Consider the following 25,375-nt stretch of genomic DNA (forward strand, 5'->3'; position numbering starts at 1 on the left):
AGGTTGGAAGTCCAAGATCAAGGTGTCAGCAGGATTAGTTGGTTTCTTCTAAGGCTTCTCACCTTGGCTTATAGATGGCCATTGTATTTGTCCATTTTCAAGCTGCTAATAAAGACATTCACAAGATTGGGCAATTTACATAGGAAAGAGGTTTAATTAGACTTACAGTTCCACATGGCTTGGGAAGCCTCACAATCATGGTAGAAGGCAAGGAAGAACAAGTCACATCTTAACGTGGATGGTAGCAAAAAAAAAAAAAAAAAAAAAAAAAACTTGTGCAAGGAGACTTCTGTTTTTCAAAACCATCAGATCCCATGAGACTTATTCACTATCATGAGAACAGCATGGGAAAGACCCGCCCCCATGATTCAGTTACCTTCCACTGAGTCCCTCCCACAACATGTAGAAATGCAAGATGAGATTTGGTTGGGGACACAGCCAAACCATATCATTATGTACCTGGCCCCTCCCAAATCTCATGTCCTCACATTTCAAAACAAATCATGCCTTCCCTACAGTCCCTCAAAATCTTAACTCATTTCAGCATTAACTCAAAAGTCCACCATCCAAAGTCTCATCTGAGATGAGGCAAGTCCCTTCTACCTATCTGTCTATGAGCCTGTAAAATCAAAAGCAAGTTAGTTACTTTCTAGATACAATGAAGGTACAGGCATTGGGTAAATACAGCCATTCGAAATGGGAGAAATTGGCCCAAACAAAGGGGCTACAGGCCCCATACAAGTCCAAAATCCAGTGGGGCAGTCAAATCTTAAAGCTCCAAAATGATATCCTTTGACTCCGTGTCTCACATCTAGGTCACACTGAGGCAAGAGGTGGGTTCCCGTAGTCTCGGGCAGCTCTGCCCCTGTGGCTTTGCAGGGTACAGCCTCACTCCTCACTGCTTTCACAGGCTGGTGTTGAGTGTTTGCAGATTTTCCAGGCATGTGGTGCAAGCTGTTGGTGGATCTACCATTCTGGAGTCTGGAGGATGGTAGCCCTCTAGGTAGTGCCCCAGTAGGAACTTTGTGTGGGGGCTCAGACCCCACATTTCCCTTCCGCCCTACCCTAGCAGAGGTTCTTGATGAGAGCCCCACTCCTGCAGCAAACTTCTGCCTGGACATCCAGGCATTTCCATACAGTCTCTGAAGTCTAGGCAGAGGTTCCCAAACCTCAGTTCTTGACTTCTGTGCACTCGTGGGCTTAACACCACATGGAAGCTACCATAGCTTGGGACTTGCACCCTCTGAAGCCACAGCCTGAGCTGTACCTTGGCCCCTTTCAGTCATAACTGGAGTGGCTGGGATGCAGGGTGCCAAGTCCTTAGATTGCACACAGCACAGGGACTCTGGGCCTGGCCCACACAACCATTTTATCCTCCTAGGCCTCCGGGCCTGTGATGAGAGGGGCTGCCATGGAGACCTCTGACATACCCTGGAGACATTTTCCCCATTGTCTTGCAGATTAACATTCAGCTCCTTGTTACTTAAGCAAATTTCTGCAGTGGGCTTGAATTTCTCCTCAAAAAAATGGGATTTTCTTTTCTATTGTATTGTCAGGCTGCAAATTTTCCAAAGTTTTATGCTCTGCTTCCCTTATGAAACTTAATGCCTTTAACAGCACCCAGGTCACATCTTGAATGCTCTGTTGCTTAGAGATTTCTTCTGCTGGATACCCTAAATCATCTCTTTCAAGTTCAAAGTCCCACAGATCTCTAGGACAGGGACAGAGTGCCGCCACTCCCTTTGCTAAAACATAACAAGAATCACCTTTGCTCCACAAGTCCCTCATCTCTGTCTGAGACCATCTCAGTCTGGGCCTTATTGTTCATATTGTTATCAGCATTTTAGTGAAAGCCATTCAAGTCTCTAGGGAGTTCCAGACTTTCCCACATTTTCTTGCCTTCTTCTGAGCCCTCCAAATTGCTCCAACCTTTGCCTGTTACCCAGTTTCAAAGTCGCTTCCACATTTTCAGGTATCTTTTCAGCAACGTGCTACTGTTCTGAGACCAATATACTGTATTAGTCTGTTTTCATGCTGCTGATAAAGACATACCTGAGACTGGGCAATTTACAAAGGAAAGAGGTTTAATTGGACTTACAGTTTCACGTGGGTGAAGAAGCCTCACAATCATGGTGGAAGGCAAGGAGGAGCAAGTCACATCTTAGATGGATGGCAGCAGGCAAAAAAAGAGGTTGTGCAGGGAGACTCCTGTTTTTAAAACCATCAGATCTCATGACACTTAAATCACCATCATGAGAACGTCATGGGAAAGACTTGCCTTCATGATTCAGTTACCTCCCACCCGCTCCCCCCACAACATGTGGGAAGTCAAGATGAGATTTGGGTGGGGATACAGCCAAACCATGTCAGCCATCTTCCTTTGGTGTCGTCACGTGATGTTCCCTTTGTGCATGTCTCTTGTAAATCTCCTCTTACATAGATACTGTTGGATTAGAGTCTACCTATATGACCTCATTTCACCTTTATTGTCTACTTAAAATGCCATTTCTAAATACAGTCATATTCTGAAGTAGTGAGCATCAGAACGTCAGCATATGAATTTGGGGACACATAAGTCAGCCCATGATAGGTGACAGTCTGAGAACCTGGCATAATGATCTTTTCCAAGGCTCTATGCTTCTCTGGAGAGGATACGTGAGTGACAGTTCTGTTGAGTCATAGAGCTGGAAAAAATTTAGATGAAGAATATTTATTCTGATTTCTGAAATCACCACACTTCTGCTTTCTTAACAGCACTTACTAGGACTTAGTCTAATTTTTCTCTTTGTATTCTTAGGCTGTGTGGCTGAGTCTTAGTGTTGAGCACTTACTGTTTTCTCCCCTTTGAATATCCAGTCCTTAGCACATAATATGTGTCAGGAAATAATAGTTGAATTGAATACAGGTGATTTGTCTGCCTCTGGACATTGTCACAATTTCCTACACCACAAAAGGAAATGAATTTGTCTTTTCCATAGTCGTCTATGAAGACTGAAGGCATATTTTTTTGCCTCGGGTGTTTTGGACTGAATTCTGTCTGATGTCTAAATTGGACTACAGTAATATATTTATTTATGAGCCATCTTTATCAAAGAATGTTACTGCCACTGTTTCCTTAGTTGCCAATTATTTTGTGCATTGTTACTGCTCCTCAGATTTTCTTATTTTGGGGGAGACTTAGGCATAATTTCCTTAGATGTAGATCAAAGCTGAATTGGATAACTAAAATATGTTGCAATTTATGTTATAGAAAAATGGTAAAAATATTAACATTTTTTATATTTCTACTATTTCAGAATTAATATTTCATCTTTTTTTTTTTTTTTTTTTTTTGAGACGGAGTCTCTGTCTGTCACCCAGGCTGGAGTGCAGTGGTGCGATCTTGGCTCACTGCAGCCTCCACCTCCTGGGTTCAAGCAATTCTTCCGCTTCAGCCTCCTGAGTAGCTGGGGCATTTTACAAATCCCACAGAATAAGATACTTTAAAATGGAGCTGTCAAGCAATTTTTATATGTGCAGGCAATTTGTGGTTTCAAAAAGCTACTTCAATAAAAAACTTCAAAAAGTTAATGCCTTTTGATAATTTTTTTTAAAACCACTTTGTTAACAGGCCCAAAGTTATATGATAAAATGATCAAATAAATTTTTTCATTATAAATAATCCTGTTTAAAAGTCCAAAGCGTTCCTCTTAATATTTAGTGAGAGCCCTGTTCTTGTTCTACTTCATCAGTTGTCTATGTTGCTGGTTGACTATTGGAAGTTTTACACTGAATGAAAGAATAAAGATTGTAAACCTCTAGAAAACAAGTACTTTACTTCTCTGGTCCTTCCAGGATTGAATGAAGATTCCATGAAAGAGAAACATCTGGAATATGCCTTTCTTTTTTCTTAATAGCTAGTAGAGGGTGAGGAGGGAAATAAGACACTGTATGATAATGCGTGTTTGTGTCAGATCGTAGGAAAAAATCATGATGTATTTATACTGCGTGTGCTATTTATATACGTGTGCTACCAAACAGCATACAGCTCTACGTTTCAGACAAAATAGAAGAAGCTTTGATGATTATTATCAATACACGCATGAGAATTTCCAAAGTCATGGTTTAAGCACCCACTTCACATACACTTGTAAATTAGCTTCCATGCATTCATAAATGGGGTTAGTGTGATTAGCTTGCCAAGGCCCAGAAGGGATTATATTTATTAAAGATCACATGAAAAGCTGTGTCCTAAGCATCTGACTAGGAATCTTAATTTTAAATAGGTAATATTGTCTTATTTATGAACTATTAACATAGTAGAAACATTTATTTTGATAGATTTATTAATGATTGTAAAGATTTTTGTTTTTTTAACATAAAGATTAATGGCCGTTCATTCAAACTAAACCAATTTTGTATACTGAAATATAACATAAGCATTGATAGACTTGCCAATCTGGCTTAAGCACTACTTTTAAAATATGAAGCTAAGTATAGTTTTTTTGTTGTTGTTAAGATGTTTTAGACATGATTAAGTCATTTTATTTTGTCCTATAATCAACCTCCTGAGGTATAATGAGAAATCCATTTCAATATAGAAGGTCAGTTTTGTGGGGTTTTTAGATTTCGTTTTTTTTTTTTTTTTTTTTTTTGGAAAACAAAACTTCCTGTCAGAGTGTGTGCCCGATTGTCTCACATATTTGATTAGATCAGCTGGCATGGCTTCTTGGCAGCCTGGCCCTCACTGCCAGGTTTACTCCGTGTCCACTTCCTTGCAGGGCCCTGACCCGGAGGCCATCTCTCAGCTGTCCCAGCCCTGCCAATTCTTTGAGGTCCCTGAAGCCTTTGCTGATTCTCCCATCTCATGTTATCATTCTCTGTACCCCTACAGCTTTACCTTTTGATCATGGTATCTGTTGTGTTAGTTATTTCTTTCATTGTGTCTCACCAAAGTTGTTTGCTCATAGGAGCTGGTAGTGTGACGCTGGCCACAGAGGCAATAAATATTGCCATTGTGCTGCCTTCGTTGCTTTTCTTGGATGAATTAAAAAACATTCAGAGGAGCTTGGCACGGTCGTGCATGCCTGTAGTCCCAGCTACTTTGGAGGCTGAGGCAGGAAGATGACTTGAGGCCAGTTCAAGGCTGTAGTGTATGATCACACCTGCGTGTAGCCACTGCACTTCAGCCTGGGCAACACAGTGAAATCCCATCTCTAACAATAAATAATGAACAAAGAATTGGAAAAAGAATGGATAGAGTGTTGATTGGCTTGCTTTTCTCATAACAGGTTGCTTTTCCAAGCATCTTCTTTCACAACACTCATCATCAGGACATCTTGGGAGCAAAAGTGTCCATACTGATTTGGGGCTACTTAAGTTTTTCTTTGGTCAGAATCCCTCGTTTCATCCATGTCCTCAGTCCTAGATTAAGTAATCTTAGGGCACATTTATGGCTTCTGACGTTAATGCCCCCTTTATTTCCTAAAGCCCTGATGATGATGGAACTGTGCATGTTAGGTTTAAAGCAGGAATGGGGAAGAATGTTGTCGGCGTATTTAGAAGCCCAGCCCTGGAAAAGTACTTATGTGGCACAGAAAGCCTCTTTCTGGAAAATCACTGAACTGATAGTTAAATTCAAAAGTCACTCCTAAAATCAGTTTAAGCACACATTAAATTCACTTGTCTTGGATGAAGCCAGTGAAAATTTTAAGACAAAAACAAGATTTATTATCATATACTGGTCTCTCCAAAAAGTTACATGGGATCAGAATCAGATGTTGATGAATAATTTGTTTTTTTACGTTTTAATAGTTACATGTTATTACTTCTAGAACTCATTTAACTGGTTGAACTAGAGAACCAGAATACAACATGCATTTGTTTTTTTCTATGGTGGAAGAGAAAAGTAAAATTAAAGTGGAAGTTATTAATACTATATATATTCATAGGCTGCTAATATGTACTGCGTTCTTTCCTTTTGTGTTTTTCTTCAGGTGATTGAAGATAGTACTGGAGTCCGCCGGGTAGTGGTCACACCCCAGTCTCCTGAGTGTTATCCCCCAAGCTACCCCTCAGCCATGTCTCCAACCCATCATCTCCCTCCCTATCTGACTCACCACCCACATTTTATTCATAACTCACACACGGCTTACTACCCACCTGTTACTGGACCTGGAGATATGCCGCCACAGTTTTTTCCCCAGCATCATCTTCCCCACACAATCTATGGTGAGCAAGGTGAGTAGATTTTCGCTGGCGTCAGGAGCTGTTGAAACTGATTACAGCATTTCAATAGTTCAAGGCGGCCTTTTGTTTCTTGTGAAATAAGCATAGTAGAAAAGGATCTAGGTGGTTTGTAACACTCATGGGGAATTCCTAGCTTCCTTTGTCCTGAATGGTGCCTTGGAAAAATTACTGTGTGGGTTTAGTTCTTTTTCTTTCTTTCATTTTTCACAAACTTGGCCCCAACCCCCACCTTACAAGATCAAGGAGTAAAGTAGCCACCTTTTATATTAGAAAAGTGGCAGTGTGACATCGTTCCCATGTCCTGAAAGCATGTTTGTATGTGAGAGTGGCCTGAGGTACAACTGTGGTACATCGTTTCTTTGGTATCCATATGATCTACCAGTTAAAGGGAAATTGAAGTGTTTTGTGCCCCATTTCCAATGTTTGAAGATTGTGAAGTCTCAACAACCTTTGGGTTTCCTGAAAGGCTGTATGTTGTGATGTTGGCAAAACTCAAAAATCCCCTGGCTGTTGATGTGGCCTTCCTGAACCTGCTTTTAGTTTAAGAGTAGCCATTAGTGCAGCCACAATTTCACTGATTGTTAGGCAAATACTTACCTGGATATGAAAAGAGCCTCAGAGCTACCAACATTATATCTTTTTAAAGTTTTGACCTTGGTGTTGGTTTAGTCTAAAGGCTTTCTCTATCAAAATGGATACTAAGAAACCAGATAATTGAGGGTAAAATTAGACTTTAGCCTCTAGGACTTTGCAAAGTGATTTTCTTCTGAGTCTGACTATGAATGGAAGCATTTTACTGCTTCAGACATTTATTTTGTTGGTTTAGATACATTGCAGAAGAAATGCCTGTTATACCATAGAATGTTTGAGCAAGTTATCACTTTTCACAATGTAATTATATAATTTCTATATAATTATAATTTATTTATAATTATATATTTTATATATATAATTTTTTCCTGTTCATCTCACATTATAACTTATTCACAGAAAAAACTTTTGAGGTGATATTTTAAGTGAAATATACCGTTGTAACTTAGGGATAGAATTTGACTGTATGTGTGTTTTATTTATTTGTTTTTTTTTAGTAGTCAAAGAAATTTGACATAATTCAAATTAATCAGGTGCTTTCACAATGTTGTATAAGGGGATGATAGCAAAACATGAAATCAATACTTTGATTTCACAGCAGCATCGATAACTTCCTATCAATTTGATCTTTTTTCCATGTGACACACCAAGAAAACATCAAGTATTGGGGATACACTGTGAAAACATTTGGATAAAAACTGAAAAAATTTAGTTAGCTGTAATTTTTTTTTAATGTATTCAGTGCTTTGACACAATATGCATTAAATAATTGAGTGTTTCTTAGAGCTTTCTGGCTGGATCTGAGCTCTGATGACAAGTCAGGCCTTGGTGACTGACTCACTGCTTGCTGGTACATGTCTGACTTGCCTTATTTTAGCAGTCTGTTAGTAGGATGCCACATGGTTACTATTTTGTAAATGCTGTCCTTTGCAATTTTAGGCAAGACAACAGTATGATTTAAATCATCATTAGAGTTAAGCAAAATTGTAGTCTCTTCATTTTATGGTGTATTTGGGTCTAATTAAAATAACAGAGCAATAATGTATGCAAATAAAAATGATTTCATTGATTTCAAATTAAAGCAGTAAAACAAATCCCTTCCCTTTATAAATAAGCCATTTATATATTCTTTTACCTTAGTTCTTAGTGTGCATACCTAAAAGCAATTTAAATATTAATTTTCTAAACTATAAGAGTTTTTAAAGTTTTCAACATGTCTGAAAAGATTATTAGTGCCCATGGTGAATATGTTAAATCTCACGTGTAATGCATCGTGGTGTTTAGAACATTTACTATCCTTCTGGTATATTTTGACATAGTTTCTTTGGATACATACTCTCTGAATAGGATTATATTTGTTTTGACACATTCTCTAGTGCAAACTGGTTCTCTCATGAAGGTTTTTTTTAACAAAACAACTCTTGTTTATGCTTTAGCTATGTTAACAGTAAGAAACAGTGGAGCTTTACTGTTGAGTAATTGAGACAGCAGTTTTGTTAAATTATGCAGGATAACCATACATTTCTGTTGTGCCTGTGACAGTCCTAGTTTAGGTCTCTTGCCTTGAAGAAATTATTGATATTCCTCCCTTTTCGCTCTCAGAAGTGTTCAGATTTGGATGGTATTGTCACTCCATAGATGAGGTGACCCTTTTTTCTTATAAAGATATAAGGACCCAATCTTTATGTTATGCATTGTCATTTTTTACTGATACCTAAAAATAATTTTGAACTGATTTAAAAATTTAAATTTAACATAAAGTTTTCCCCTTGAGATCATAAGATTGTTTGTAGGCTTCTATTTTCTTTTGAGCCACTTTAAAATGTGCATAGTAAAGTCAGGTGACATTCTTCATTTGTCTTGCCTTCTATTACTCCAAAAGAGAAGTTTGAGACCATAGCTTATTATGTTTGGCACCAGATTTCAGAAATGGCTTTTCTTTATCCTTATGCTTCCTCCTTGAACATTTCCTCTGATTCTGTGAGCTTTGATTATTTTAAATGGAAATGTGTCATCTCATTATCTTGGTTAAATTTGTTCAAATGTTTTTTGTATGCCACAAAAAACTTTGACTGCAATATACTTTCCAATAGAAATACTGTTCTGTCTACAGGGATAAGTACACTTTCAAAGTAGCTTGATTCTAAGTACATGTTTAATAGGGGTATTTTATTTGTTCTAACTTTTTCATGTATTGCAACTACTGAAAACATATTGAAAGGCAAAAATCAAACTCAGTTATAAATTCAACTAGAATATGAGCTCTTTAGGGATAACAACCTTGTCTTCAGTATTCTCTGTAATATAGGAAATTTTCTGAACACCCAGTGTAGTTTTTAATGGTTGATTATTCCTTGATTGGTTAGAAACAAATGGGAGTGCTTTAAATGTATATCATGTATATGGCATTTTCTTTTTTCTTTTTCTTTTTGAGACAGAGTCTTGCTCTGTCACTCAGGCTGGAGTGCAGTGATGCAATCTCAGTTCACTGCAACCTCCGCCTCCCGGGTTCAAGTGATTCTCCTGCCTCAGCCTCCCAGGTAGCTGGGATTATAGGCACCCACCACCACGCCTGGCTAATTTTTTGTATTTTTAGTAGAGATGTGGTTTCACCATGTTGCCCAGGCTAGTTTCGAACTCCCAAGCTCAGACAGTCCGCCCACCTTGGCCTCCCAAAGTGCAGGGATTACAGGCATGAGCCACCACGCCCCAGCAGTATTTTCTTAAAAAATATTTATTATACTCTAGTAATACTTTAGACTTCCTTTATACTTCAGACTTCTTCAGGAGCCAGATCATTTGACCATTTAATAATTTATTATTGAAAATGTAAACTGAGTTTGGGTTTATCATAATCATCCATTTTAGAAATTATACCATTTTATGGAATGTCAAGCTACATCACCCGAGAAGACCAGTACAGCAAGCCTCCGCACAAAAAACTGAAAGACCGCCAGATCGATCGCCAGAACCGCCTCAACAGCCCTCCTTCTTCTATCTACAAAAGCAGCTGCACAACAGTATACAATGGCTACGGGAAGGGCCACAGTGGTGGAAGCGGCGGAGGCGGCAGTGGTGGTGGTCCCGGAATTAAGAAAACAGAGCGACGAGCAAGAAGCAGCCCAAAGTCGAATGATTCAGACTTGCAAGGTAATACTCAAGATGTTTGCCATAGAGTGAATTATCAAGACAGAGACATCTCAAATGATGTTTCCACATCTTTTACATGAGAATATTATTTCATGGTGGTTGGTGGTTCTGCTAAGAATATTTGAGTAGCCTTCTTTGATCTATTTCTTGGTAAGGAAAGAATATTGCATTGTTCATTTTTTATTAATACTTCACGGCAGAAATACTACATTTTGGCCACATATGCCATGCAACTTTCTACTTAATAACAAATATTTGAAAATCTTTTCATGTTAGCCTACTTCTGTTGTTTCACTCTCTGAATAGACAGATATGGAAGAAATCCAAAGATAATTTTTCTAAAAGTGTAGGCTAGTTTAAATCTCAAAACAAGTATACCTTGTAAACCATATGTAATTACTTCCTTACTGTAATGAAATCTATCATTGAATCACAGAAATATATTTCTGTTTAGTTTTGGCATCAGTTATTGTCTCATACCACCTTTTGCCTGTGAATCAAGTGTTCAGAAACCAAGAATGAGATGGAAGAATGAGGGTCACCACATATAGGTAGAGAAACATCAACTCAGAATGGCATCTGTCTTTCTGTAGATGAATCTCTTGAGTATAGATCAGTTGATTTGGAGGAAGGTTTATGTGTTTAAATGGAGTTTTGGGGGAAGTTTAGAGAGAACCTATTTTGATGCCACATAAGGAAAAACAGTGGCTTTTTCTATAGGCATAGGGAAGAATGACTTAAGTGAGGCAAAAAAGGTAACATTTGGATAAGGTAGGTGAGTTTATAGATATAAATGACTGGAAAACAGACATGAACAACTTTGAAAGATAGGATCAGTTATTCAAGTAGATTCCCTTTTTCATTCACAACCACATTCTCACAGACACAGCCCCAGTTTCTACCTGACTGAGATGCAGTAAGGAATTTGATTATAACACTCATTGAATTTATGGATTCCTTACTGCATCTCATTCAGGTAGAAACAGGGACTGTGTCTGTGAGAATGTGACTGTGAATGAAAAAGATGGAATTTGTGTATTTTTGAACGTCTATGGAAGAGCTTCTGACAAGAGAGAGGAAGATTAGGAAACATGAAATATCGCCATCAACATTTCTCCCTACGTTATTTGGGTGAGTGAATTGCAGCCTGAGAGAGAGGAATAGTAAGATACAGTGACATGTGAATAGATCATGTGTTCTTTTAATTTGAATTATGTATTCTTTTCTCTATTTTCCAAACTCTATGCAATTATCACATGTTATTCTTATAATTCTTAAACAAAACATAAATCAGTATCATACAAAAGAAAGCAAAGATTCAAGAGGCCTTTACACAGCTCTTAAGGGAAGATGCTAGGTCTCATATAAAATAATTTTTAGTCAAACGATACTGTAATTTCTAAATTTGAAATTAGTTTATTAGCAATGTTACAATTTAACCATGACTATACAAGAATTCATACCAAAAAAATTAGGAATAGATTTTCCTGAAGAGAATTTTCATCTAAAGAAAAGCGAGCGAGAATGTATAAATTGTCTAGAGAGCTTACGAAGTTTGAAGTACTTTGATTACTTGACTCATTCTTTAATAATTTTCAGCTTGCCTTGCACCAAAACTGATTTAAGGCAAATGACATAGACACATAGAAGCAGATAAAATAAATGTAAGCATTGAGGAGCCGAAAGATGATAAGGGAAGGAAAATATTAATAAGATGAAGCAGGGTTCTGGTAGAGTTGCTTGATATGGGCCATATATTTTGTTTTGAGCCTCCTGGTTGTCAAAGCAAAAAGGCAATTGTGAATCACATGGTGTAGACGAAGAATAAAGGACTTCTTGTTCATGAGGTCCATCAAGTGGCTCACAATGTTTCAGTTATTTCTGCCTCAAAATGTGGTTGTTGGCTCCTAGGATCCCAAAAGGCTTTTTCCTGCTTTCTCATCCTTACAGTGTATCTCCTGCTGGAGTTTACTGCGGCTGACATCTAAATCTGTGCCCCAGAAACAGACTTATTAACTTATTCTTAAGTTTACGGTGCCACCTGATTAATCTAAAACTGTACTTAATACTAGTATGATAAACCTAATAAGTTCATGTGTGGTTTGCACAAGAATAGAATATATACTTAACCATAACATGCGACTTGTGGGTTTTTTTTTTTTAAATGTTTTACTTAGATTAAATTGTCCTCATGGCCAGAAGAGAGAAATCTTTTTTACTTTTTTTTTGAGATGGAGTCTTTCCCTGTCACGCAGGCTGGAGTGCAGTGGTGTGATCTCAGCTCACTGCAACCTTCGCCTCCCAGGTTCAAGCCATTCTCCTGCCTCAGCCTCCTGAGTAGCTGAGATTACAGGCATGTGCCACCACACATGTTAGTTTTTGTATTTTTGGTAGAGATGGGGTTTTGCCATGTGGGCCAGGCTGGTCTCAAACTCTTGACCTCAGGTGATCTGCCCACCTCGGCCTCCTTCTTTTTACTTTATAATTCCTTTGCCTGTGAGTTAATTTACTTGAATAATTTACCTTTTTACCACTTACAAAAAACAAATCTTTAAAAAAAGACAAACTTTAAGTTTGTGCCTGGTCCTGTGGTAAAACTAAGCACATGTAAAAGAAGCAGACAACTCATGTTCATATAAATACACTCATTAAAAAGATGGGGATACCTTAATTTCTCTCTTGAGATCTAGTTCACTCAGTTAACTGTGCTTCAGAAACTTTAAAACAATAGAGATTCATGGACCCCATTTTAGACTTACTAAATCAGAATCTTCATACCACTTTTGACTTCATGTTTTTTTTTTTTTTTTAATCAAACCTCCATTGGGGATAATGTATAATCAGCCAAGATAGAAAATTATTATACTGTCATCATAGTAAGGATGGTTCACCAAGTTGTACACAGTATGGAATAGGGACTTTATCTGTTTTATTCATCATTCTCTCCCTCCTTCTAGTACTATACCTGACACATAGTAGGTACTCAGTAAATGTTGTTAAATGAGTCCTGTTTTCTTAATTGCCTTGTTTTCCAGAGCAAGCCTTCTTTTTGAACACACAAAGCTATTGTACCATTTCCTTTTCCTGGAACAAAGTGTTGCATTGCTCAAGGAAACTGCTCTGTGGCTAGCCTCCCCTTTCATTTACTGTTACCTTCAGGAAAACAGGCATGACAGAGTCCCATAATACACTCAGAAATATGGGATCTCTGTCTTCTTGCACTCCCTTGGAGCTAATGGCGTGGTGTGAGCCGAGAACAGTTGGGGCTTTGGTATTGGACATACAATACTTGGCTTAGAATTGGGCTTTGTTACTTACTATTTCCTTTTAGTTTTCCCTGAATTTCCATGTTCACATTTGTAAAATGGGCATTTTAATTTCCATTATTAAATATTAAAAATACCCTTGCTTAGTTCTTAACACTTTAATATAATGGTAACCCTTATGACTTGAATATTCTTGTCTCTCTCATCTTCAGGACCCCTGTTATTATAGGATCACCTCTCATCTGAGATAGCTGCCCCTCAAAATAGGCATCTCACTCTACTCTCCATCTGTCAGCCTTTTCCCTTCCCTTCATGCTCCATTCCCCTCACCCCAGCTCCCTACATTTCTTCTCCTTTAAGCCAGAAGTGGCTTCCTTTGCTTAAACCCATCTTACATTTTGAAAGCTAAACCCTGCATTCCTGGACCACTATCTCTGAAAGTTGCTTCCAGGCTCTTTTTTTTCTTTTGAGATGGAGTTTCACTCTTGTTGCCCAGGTCGGAGTGCAATGGCGTGATCTCAGCTCACTGCAACCTCTGCCTCCCAGGTTCAAGCGATTCTCCTGCCTCAGCCTCCCGAGTAGCTGGGATTACAGGTGCACACCACCATGCTTGGCTAATTTTTTGCATATTTAGTAGAGATGGGGTTTCACCATGTTGGCTAGGCTGGTCTTGAACTCCTGACCTCAGGTGATCCACCCGCCTAGGCCTCCCAAAGTGCTGGGATTACAGGCATGAGCCACTGAGCCCGGTCAATTTTTTTGTATTCTTAGTAGAGGCGGGGTTTTGCCATGTTGGCCAGGCTGGCCTTGACTCCTGGTCTCCCAACTCCTGGCCTCAGCCTCCCAAAGTACTGGGATTACAGGTGTGAGCCACCATGCCTGGACACTTCTAGGCTCTTTTAAGAAAGTTGCCACTGGGTAGAAACGCACGGATAGCCTGGAGTCCTCTCTGGTGGAATTGGTACCGGATCTCACACATCTCCTCGTCACCTCGTGTGAGGGCACTTCCAGCTCTGAGTGAGAAAGAACTCTGGTGCACAGCCTCTTGGGACTTCCTTTCTCATGGTCCCTGGTGTCTCCTCATATGTTTCTTAGGATTCTCTTTGCTCCCTCTGAACCTTAAGAGACCTCCCAGAAGGGCCACCTTATGGTCCAAGATGTGTGATTATTCATTTTCCTCTCCAGCGCATCCTCTCTTGTGGCTACAGTTAGATAGATCTCAACATTTTAATCCCTTCCTTGAGAACCTCTGTGGTGCTCCCCACTGTCTAGAGAATAAAGTCTAAACTGCATGATATGACAGATACTCATCTCTTGTGACCCTTCAGATTTCCTCTCCAGACACACTGTGTTCTGCCCCATTTTGTGAATATGCCTCATTCCCCTTTCTTGGCCTGTCCTTCCAGTTCCTCTGCCTAGCAAACTCCAACTCAGGCCTTCAAGAGCCAGCTCAATTATCACCTCCTCTATGAAGCCTGCCTGTCTCTCCAACATATTATGATAGCAGATAAGTTAGGGGAAAATACTTCAAGAGTTTTTGCCTTCCTTTTCTCTTCCTCTCCCAGCATTTGATTTTAGAAGAGTGCTTGGGCATCAAGTCCACAGATGTTCAAGGACAGGAATGGAAAAATTTGTTCTTGTGTACAGAGTATTATGCAAGAGCTGGGCCTTGAGCCTGTTCTGTGGCCAAAACCCAGTTAAAATAGTCACATTGCCTTTCGCTACAGAAACTAAAGAAGTTTCTGTTGCTCTTCATTGAGTGAGAGGGAAGCTTCATTTCTTCCATTTTATTCTTGATAAAAACCAAAGCACACAATATTTTAGGGAAGTTATTGAGTGGGATACAGTGAGTCAGGATCCAGTTTTCTAACTGAAATCCTTCAATTTTCAGCCGCCCGTCAGAAAGGAGTTAGGTTATCTGCTAGTATTGTTATAGAAATAATTAGGTGAATTTAGAGTAAAAAACAAAAGCTTTGATGAGGATCCACTGTTTAATTTTAAAAGACCTAAGTAGTCCCAATAATATGTGTGTGTGTATGTTTGTGTGTATATGTGGGCAGATGGTGAAGGGAGAGGAAATCAAGAGTGTAAAGTCACAATTTCCAAACTTTTTTTTTTTTTTTTTTTGAGACAGAATCTGGCTCTGTCGCCCAGGCTGGAGTGCAGTGGCACAATTTCAGCTCACTGCAACCTCCGCCTCCCAGGTTATAAGCGATTCTCCTGGGATTACAGGCGCCTGCCACCATGCCTGGCTAATTTTTGTATTTTTAGTGGAGACGGGGTTTTGCCGTGATGGCCAGGCTGGTGTCGAACTCCTCTCAGGTGATCCACCCGCTTCAGCCTCCCAAAGTGCTGGGATTACAGGTGTGAACCACTGCGCCTGGCCTCCAAACTTTTTTATGTATAAAAATTTGCTGTGTGCAGTTGACATTGTTGACCTTCACTTTGTTCCTGGGGCTTACCCTAAGAGTGAGGATGTCTTTTTCATATATGACTTTTACATTTTAAAAACAGAATGGAATTGTAAGATTTTAAATAATCAGTGTTCTGGACCGTGTGACATAGAACATGTCATTTCACTAAGCCGTGGTTTCCCTTTCAGTAAAATGAACAGGTGAGTTACGGTCAGGGATTTTCAAAATCTTATCAATGAGCAGATTGCCTCTTTTTTCGGACAATCTTGTGTGGATCACCAGTTTTAAATACAGTATCCCTTCACCCCTACCACATCACACACATTCATACACACACACACATACACACATGCACTCTGAAAGCAGACAGCACTAGAACTCCAGTGGTTTGAGTGGAGGACCTGGGTCCTTGTCACCCTCCACAAGGCTTTCCCAGGGATCCAGCCCTCACCTGGGTCCTGGCTACTCACAGGCTCAGACCAGCAGTATCAGTACCATCTAGGAGCTTGTGAGACATGTACCCTTATGACCTGCCCCAGACCTACTGAATACAGGCTGTGTAGGTGGGGCCCACCAATCTATGTTTCATCAGGCACTCCAGGTAATAATAAGCCACAGTAGCATTTGAGAACTGCTGGCTGTTTGAGTGCCAAGCAATTTTTAACCAAGATTTTAAATGGCAGGGGTGGGAATGCGGCGGGTGGGAGGCATTCAGTTGGAACACTTGGTTTAAATTGAAGCATGATCCTTGTACTATCTGTATCATGATAAATATATACTAGTGGTGGAAGAGTTCCTTTTGTGTGACTAACATAGGTAGCAGCTTATGTGAACTCTTCTAGAAGTCATACTGCCATATGGGAAAAATTGGGACAAAGTGGCAAGAATTCCAAATATGGAACAAAACAAACATACAGCATACTTTTGGCATTTGACCTTTGGAATTGTTAACAATCCAAAGACTCAGTTGCATTTTAGATCACATTCCACCACATAGACTCACAGGTTCTGGTTATGATACCGAAAGCCAGTGATGAGGGCATTATTCTTGTGCATTTCTCTTTCAGAGTTCACAGATTGCTTTCTGACTCCAGCAGTGTTCCTTATTACCGGTTCTTTGTATTCTAATTCTTTCTCAGGTGGTCCTCCCTGGCATTTTTTCTCTTCCTATTCTTATATTTTGTGATCATTGCTCAGAAACCAGAATCAGACTACAGCTTTACTTCCCCCAAAGCAGCAAGAAAGTGTATCCACAATAACAGTAATTATTCATAATGAGAAGTCATAGTGCACTAAGGTTTGGGATGGCATTTTTTCCCTCTAGGGGTCTGAGACTGTGGATATTTTTGGGTACTTGGAGTCTGTCCTTTTGCTGAATGGCTTGGGCTCTGGGAGGGCATAGCATCATCCACCTGCGCAGGGCTGACAGTGGTTTCCTTTGTCTGGAATGACGTGCTTGATGTTAATAAGGTCTGGAATGTTGGGAGTCAAGACAGATTTTCTTTTGGAATCTCTTTTGGTCTTGGCTCCTTGTAACAGATAATGCTTGTGCTTTTCTGTTTTCTGATTAAAATAGGATATTTAGTAGGGCTTTTGCACTTCACAAGTGGCAGATTTCCTCTTTCTCTTGTAAGCTTTTTCTGTCTTGTGAGCACATATCCTAGGCATGCTCAGACGAGGTGTTTTGGAAGGCTGGAGTTGGCAGGGTTCTTCTTTTCCCCCAGAGTATCTGCTTCCCTTACTGCATTTGAACACTGTACTGTTTCTAGATACATTTTTAATATTGCTTTATCTCTCAAGTCTATAGGTGATGATGAATCCTGTGTGTTTTCACCTGTCTACAGCTGCATATAAATTCTGAGTATTGCAAAAATATCAAGAAAACATGAGAAAAGTTAAAAGTGAGCTCAGGTCAGTGGAATTCATCCATCTGGCTGCCAATTACAGTCTGAAAAGTGAAAATAGTCCAAACAAGCCCAAATAACTTTTATTTTTTAAAAGGACAGTGGGGACCCCTGGATCAGAATGCAAGAGACATGAGGCATTCTTCTTGGCAGGAAACTGGACAATTAACATCGCCACTTCCATTTCAAGCGTAGGCTGCCAGATCTATCTGCTCAGTTATAGAGGCCTCTGAGTGACTCTAGTTAGGGGCCAAGTGGACTTGAACGCCTTGCAACTGTCTATGTGTGGGATGGAGATAGTTTTGGGGACAGAAGCCTGTTTCATAACGAGCATGATGCACATTAACATGTGCTTTCTGACTTGGGCATTATCCTGCAGGCCCAAGGCTGGAGAAATCAGTCTATGAATAACTATTTTTCTGTAAGACCCCTGTATGATGATTTTTTCCCCCTTACTGGGATGTTGATTTTACTAGTGCAAAGGCAAATTTACAGCTCAACAAAGAGGAAACCATGGTGGCCCAAATTGTTAATTAGTTGAGTATATAATTGTCTTTATTAAGTTACATCACTTATCCTATCTTTTGCCTTTTGCCCTTTCCCCCTCGTATTTTTGTTGCCATCTGGAATGTTTTAAAGATGTTAACTACGTGATTCTTTCAGCAGGCAAAATGAGATATTTTTGTCATGTCAAGAAGTCTTAACCCATTAAATCATACTTGAAGCTTCACATTTTTCACTTGCATATAAAGACAAAAAGCATGCAAAAATAATTCGTTGAGTTTTCTTTTGAAATGTATGTTCACCAGAAGTTTGAGGTCAGAATTTTGATTAGTTTTTACCATGTGTAGTACTGAACTCTGTAAACCCATGTTATTTTCTCTGCCTTTTTGCTTTCTTGGAAACTGATCATGACAGCATTTAGATGACATCAGAACCCCTGTTGGTAAAATAAATGTCATCCCAAAGAACCCTTTAAACAGCAGGTATAAGTGATGATATGGTTTGTTTCTGGTATATTTGTAACCTTCAATTTTATTGAATTGAAACTTCTATATGTTATTTCTCTCATTTAGCTAAGTTGAATTCTGAATTTAACTGGGTTAGAGGTCATCATCACAAAAGTGTCGTACTCAGAAGCAAAATATGTACTAGTTGGGACCTTGCAGATTCGGTTTAGTCTCAATTCAGCCACTTGGGAACTATGTGCCCTTGGGCATGATAGTTAATCTTTCAAGGCTTCATTTCTTTCTTGTATGTAGAAAATAGGGGTAATTAATGGCATCTCTTTCAGAGGACTATCATCAGCTCTTAGTACAATTTCAGACACTTAAGTGCTTTAAAAATGTAGTGGTATTGGTAAAGAAAGACCATGAGATTTTTTACTTGTGAGAACTGCTTTCTGTGGGCCATTTTATTATAACCTCAGCTTGTGAGCATGCCCGTCAGAATGCTGTTGGGCAAGGTGTCCTGCAGCCTGGGTCAGTGTTAAGTGATAGTGAATGCCAAGGACTTGAGATAGGGGAGAGTTCAGAGGGGCATCCACTCCCCAGGAAAGGTTCTCGGACTATGGCCAACCCACAAAGAACCTGCTGAATTCTGGGCAAGAATAAAATGCAGTCCTCTGTCCGTGCTTTTTCCCTGTCACCTCTCTGGTTGAATTCTCTGTGTGAGCCCACAGAATGGGGTCTGACAGGCCTCCTTGATTCTGTTTGAACCCACTCAGCAAATTAACCACTCTAAGTTACTTTGCTAAAAGGGGGAGATTGCAGGGGACGTTAGCTGGAGGCGATGGGCAAACAACAACTTCTCTATATTTATTTTTCTCCCACCCACATTCCTTGCATTAGGGCAATTAGTTAAGCTAGATGGATAAACTAACTGGGTAACCCACTAAATTTCCAAGTCTTTCACAACTTTTCCTTACACCTGGCAGCTTGTACACCATCTCTTCCGCATTCTGTGGGCTGCATAGACCTGCCCTGCTACATTGCGGAAGGGGTCAGCACTAGGTTTAAGTAGATCATGGGGGTGGCGAGGCATCATGGAGGCTGACTACCAGGTGTGTTGAGGCAGAAACCATTTCTGTTAATACCTTATCTGAAAGAGTCTTAGCATTTGTGATGGAATTTTGGCAAATTTCCTGCTGCTGTGTCAACATCGGTTTTGTCATTGCTTCTCCTTCTGTGGAATGGAGCTCTAGGATCTTTACATAAACTGCAGTGTCAAGAGGCAGGGTGTTGAACTTCTGGTTTTGTATGATCAGTATTGTAATGTGATAATTATAGTCTGTGTTGCAAATATGTTCATTATTGTTCATGCTTTCTGCCGTGGTCAGCTTTGGCTTTTATTTTAAATTTAATTTGCTCAACCAGACACACAGTGTAGCAGACGCTATTACCCTATTTCAGTTTTTGGTGCTGTAATGAGACTTTGAAATTCTAGGAATTGAGTAGATAACACAAGTGTGATGTGGGAAAGGTCCCTGGGAAACAACAGTGATTCTATTAGGTTGGTGCACAAATAATTGTGGTTTTTGACATTACTATTGCACTCGCATAATAGCTCAGTGCATGCAATTTACAAAGTAATGAGTGAAATGCTCCCCATAGTTGACTGTAACATTTCCTCATTTTTCTCTGGTGCTGAATTTGCTTTTTAAAAAACTCTTCCCCTTGCCATTCCCTTCCCCATTCCAGATTGTAACTGCTTCTTTCCAGCTGCATCAGAAGAAGGGGACTTTCCATGTAGGTGTTATTCTCAGAAAAGGCCAGAAAAGACCAGGTCATGGTGGGGATGATTTGCTCCAAGCACAAAAGAGAATTGTGATGGTTCAGGAAGACTGGAAAATAACGAGGCTGGAAAGAAATGAGAAGGGCTTCAGAGGAATGGCACATTGAAATAAAAGGAAGTGGTAAGAATAGGAAAACAAGTGGAATGAAAGGAGCACACAGTGGGCAGGGATGATTGGATAGACTGTGGAATAAAGATAATTTGGGAAAAAAACAGGCAGAAAATAAGAGAGATTTCATGGTTCCATGGTTGTATATTCTGTTCCTCTTACTAGGTTAACATTTCCCAGAGGGGTTGGGTGGAGAGGAGGAAAGCCTTTTTGCCCTGTTGTGGTCCATGTGCCCTTTTGCTGGCAGATCCACTTGGAACAAATCTCCGTGTGAATACATCTCCTACTCTTTTCCTATTTGGAGTTTCCTGATGCTTTTGTCTTCCTCTTGTGCTGGATTAGAGCATCCATTGCCAGCAAGCATTAACGTGATAAAATGAAAGTGAAGTCTTAAGTAGAACTTTGCAAGGAGTAGCAGTACACTATACGGAGGTATTAGGTTTTTTTTTTTGAATATGACTTGAAGTTGTTAAAGTGATATTTTAGAGTTTTGATGTGCTTCAAAACTGGAAATTGAGAATTTTTTTGTTTGTTTTAAGTTAAAAATTAAGCACAAGAGGCCAGGCATGGGAGGGTCACTTTGTGAGGCCAAGGCGAGAGGATTGCTTGAGCCCAGGAGTTCAATACCAGCCTGGACAACATAGCAAGACCCCATCTCTAAAAAAAAAAAAAACAATCTGGATGTGGTGGGCATGCCTGTAATCCCAGCTACTTGGGAAGCTGAGATGGGAGCATAGTTTGAAGCCAGGAGGTCAAAACTGCAGTGAGTGTTGATCATGCCACTGCCCTTTCGCCTAGATGACAGAGTGAGACCAACTCAAAAAAAAAAAAAAAAAAAAAGGCACAAGAAAGTTGGGAGAGAGGACACCACTTTTGCTTTATTGCTGGGTTAGTATGCCTTTGTCAAAAGCAGCTTGCTTTAAATGAAGATATCATGCTTATTTCAAGTCCTCCTAAAAGCGAATTCACTCTCATATCCCCTTGGTGTGTAATAAAAAGCAATATATATATATATATAGCATTTCTGTGAAATAATCAAGTCTTGCTTTCTAGACTTATTAGAATTACCTCATGAAAGCAACACGAGGAAGTGAGTGGGAAGAACTACGTCTACAACAGTTAAAATTTTTTTTTCTTAAATGCATTTATTACTGCTTCTCTTAATTCACATGGTGAACTTCCATCGACCTTTTTTCCTTTTTATTTGAAAAGACACAAATTATTATATGGAACAGTAAGATCTTTCAAACCAGGAGGGATGGAGAAACTGCCATATTTTAGGTTCACTGAGTTCCTCAAAACTATTTAAAGTGTCTTGCCAAGCACATTTAAAAAAAAATTCATATTTAGTCTCTCAGGAAGATTTATCTTTTGTTGGAATGTTGCTCCAAGGAACTCTATAATATACCAGCATCTCTTGAAAGCCTTGTTAAAAATGATGTGTTACTTAAGTGAAAAATGGTTTTTGGGTGCCTTAAATATTCAGCTATCAAGTTTTTTTTGTTTTTTGTTTTTTTTTAACACACTGACAGCATTCATATTATTTACTACTTACACTGTCATCCCTGGGAAGATGGCTCCAATTTAATTGCAGACAGTTTTCAATTTGAAAACTATATCTTCATTTCATTGAAGAATTTCATGTCTGGGAAGTACTGTTCTCTATAGAGTTTAATCTCTGGGTATAGTGGTCTCAACATCATCTACAACATTATGCATGAGGACTGTTTAGAGTTAGTTAAGTTGCTATTGCATTAGCATTTCTCAGAAGAAAGATGATCTTGTAGGTAGTAAACATACATGCATCATAGAATCAGTAGGATTTCCTGATTTGCCTGACTCTGCAGTGCTTCCATGCCTGTTTTCTGCATCATTTCTTCATTTTCTTTTCTTTTTTGGGTCAGGGGAGAGACAGGGTCTTGCTCTGTTACCCAGGCTGGAGTGCAGAGGCGCTATCACAGCGCACTGCAGCCTCGACCTGCTTGGCTCAAACAATCCTCCTGTCTCAGACTACTGAGTAGCTGGAACTACAGATGTGTGCCACCCCACCTGGCTAATTATTTTTATTTATTTTATTTTTTGTAGATACAGGGTCTCACTTTGTTGCCCAGGATGGTCTCAAACTCCTTGGGCTCAAGTGATTCTCCCGCCTCGGCCTACCAAAGGGCTGAGATTACAGGCGTGAGTCACCACGCCCAGCCCTGCATCATTTCTTTTAAATAATGTCAGGGACAGCAGGTTCTATGGCCCTGCTACCCATAGTTGGAATGAGAGATACAGTAGTCATCTAAATCTTAGCCTTTATAGTTAAGATTTCAGAACTTGGTTTTCTGAACTGAATAATCTGTGGGATGTTTGTACCCAGAAATTAGGATTCTCATTCATCTCTTTTTCTTCTATTTTATATTTTTGTTTCTTGCATTTTTAGATTCTATGAATTCTCTACCCCTCTCTCCTGTTCTGTATATCTGGTTTCCAAGACTTGACATATTTATCATCACTAATACTATAAATGGACTTTTAAAATTCAACACTTTTATTCATTCATTTACTGCTGAGGTATTTTTTATTTTATTTTGCATTTTGAACTGGGTAAGGAAATAGAAAATGATAAAGATACATGAGAAGGATGTTTTTAATACTAGATTGTTGTCATAGCTGTCAACCTATTTACTTTTGAAGAAGAAAGTTTCAATAATTGCTCTTATTTTAAGACTATGTTACAAGCTCATTGAGTGCATCCAAGGAAAAGGAAGCACTTCAGATAAGCTAACTGCCCTTCTTTAATAAGGGTGCATGGTCCAGTTGCTATATTGTCCTTGTCATCTTATTTCCATTTCTTTCCTTTTGTCCATTTTTATCTTTAATGATCTCAGTAGGAGGTAAACAACCTCAATAAGAGGATAAGGGAGAATATTTCCAAGTGCTGCTTGTCAATATCTCTGATAAAGATTTGGTGTGTGTGGAAAACCTGAAACTTAAAATGATTCTCAGAAATTATCTCTAGGGTTCATTTGTAATATTGGGTAGATTACTATTTCTGTAGGTGGGAAACTACTCTTTCTATAGATCAAAAATAGTTGAATATTTGAAATTGTACATGCTTCAACTTAATATTCCACACATCAGTATGAAGGATAATTAATAGGTATCTATACAAAGTATATCTCTACTCTGTTTCTCAGCTGTTGGTATGCTAGAATTTGTTTTGTCTTTACTTTCAGTGTCAAAATAGAGTAAAATGTTTAGGGAGAGAAAACAGTGAACATCAAAGAACTCAGGTAATGTGTCCACTGCTAGGATGTTTTTTGCAAATAGATATTAAAAATGATATTTTCGGGGGAGCAGTAGATCAGTAATCTAAGGCAGGAGATACTGGATTTTATAAAGATATGAAGGAATAAAATGAGATAAGATCACAGTGCCCAAGAGGTTTACTTGAAATGGTGGCTAGAGTCCTATTGATTAATGCTGGGGACTGAGACTTCAACATTGAAAATAAACCATCCCCAGACAGTTGGTAATTATAGGTGACAATTATGTTATTATACTTTATTTAGGTAGTAGTTTTGTTCCTGGAAAATTACTTTTATTCAAGAGAAAAATTTGAAGCATTTGAGAACTGAATGTTTTGTGGGAACTCTTGTGTAAAATTTTTCAGTTTTATTCAATTTCATAAGTCTTCGGGGAATATTTTCAGGCCTAGATTTATGAACACTGTACATAGTGCCTGCTACCAAAAGAACATTCTACCACCAGGCTTATTAGAGAGCATACTGTCTGTTTTTCTGCTGCCTTGTTGTGAGCAGATGTTCCCTCAGCATTTCTGAATTATTTTAATGCACAAGATGGGAAGAACAATAAGTTAAAAGAAAAAGATAGGAATTAATTTTTTGACTAGGTAACTGCATTTGAGTGGGGATAAATGTCAGTATTCTCAATCTTTTTTATCCCTCTGCTCAATTTGAGGTAATACCATGTGGTGACCTAGTCTGTCATCAGACCCTAAAAATTCAGTAACAAGTCTCAGTTCTGTATTAATAGGAGAATGGATTAAAAATAAGTTTGTAATAAACTCTAGCACAGTCTTGCCACTTGAGCTCAGTTCCTTTGATTTGGCCCAATTTTCTTCACTGTTTTTCTTTTCATATTGTAATGAAAAGAATTACACTGTCCACAGAGAAGGTTAACACAGTGGAGGCACACTTCTGATGGGCTCTGTGTTTGTTTCCTGTGACTAACAAATCAGCACACACAAAGCTGGTGCTTCTTTTTTTTCCCCCATAGAGATGGGATCTCGCCATGTTGCCTAGGCTGGCCTCTAACTCCTGGGTTTACAGCATTTTGCCACCTCAGTTTCCTGAGTAGTTGGGACTACAGGCATACACTGCTATGCCTGGCAAAGCCAGTTACTTAAAACAACAGAAATTTATTCTATCACAGTTCTGGAGAGAATGTAGAGCTCAGAAGTCCAACATCATTGTTGCCCAGGTGAAATCAAGGTATTGGTAGGCCTGAGCTCCCTCCGGAGGCTCTAGGAAAAAATCTGTTCTCGCATCTTCCAGCCTCAGGTGGATGCTGGCACTCTTTTGCTTGTAGCCACATCACTCCGGCTTCAAGACCAGCATCTTCAAATCACTCTGCTCTTTTCTTCGCCTCTGTTTGTGTTAAGTCTTCCTCTGTCTCTGCCTTAGAAGAATACATGTGATCTCATTTAGGGCCCATCTGGATAACTCAGGATAATCTGCCATCTCAAAATCCTTAACCTAATCATATCTCCAAAGACTATTCCATGCAGGGTAACATTCACAACCACCACAGGCTCCTTCCAGCATCCCTGTTCTAGAAACCTGGCTGAGCCAGCCCATTTGGCTGCATCCTAGTTAAGGTCTGATTGCTACACCCTCACCTTCCTCAACA

At 39.2% G+C, this 25,375-nt stretch overlaps 1 protein-coding gene across 2 annotated transcripts in view; it reads left to right on the top strand.

Annotated features, from left to right (window-relative positions):
• The window catches only part of FNDC3B (fibronectin type III domain containing 3B), a 361,800-nt gene that overhangs the window by 201,871 nt on the left and 134,554 nt on the right, over nt 1-25,375 (top strand). For both annotated transcript variants that reach the window (XM_003256464.3, XM_003256465.3), the window contains exons 5-6: nt 5,976-6,219; nt 9,688-9,969. In XM_003256464.3, the coding sequence (XP_003256512.2) occupies nt 5,976-6,219; nt 9,688-9,969 (526 nt within the window). The remainder of the gene's footprint in view (nt 1-5,975; nt 6,220-9,687; nt 9,970-25,375) is intronic.

The sequence above is a fragment of the Nomascus leucogenys genome, chromosome 11, assembly GCF_006542625.1.
Source record: "Nomascus leucogenys isolate Asia chromosome 11, Asia_NLE_v1, whole genome shotgun sequence".
Taxonomy (NCBI): Eukaryota; Metazoa; Chordata; class Mammalia; order Primates; family Hylobatidae; genus Nomascus; species Nomascus leucogenys.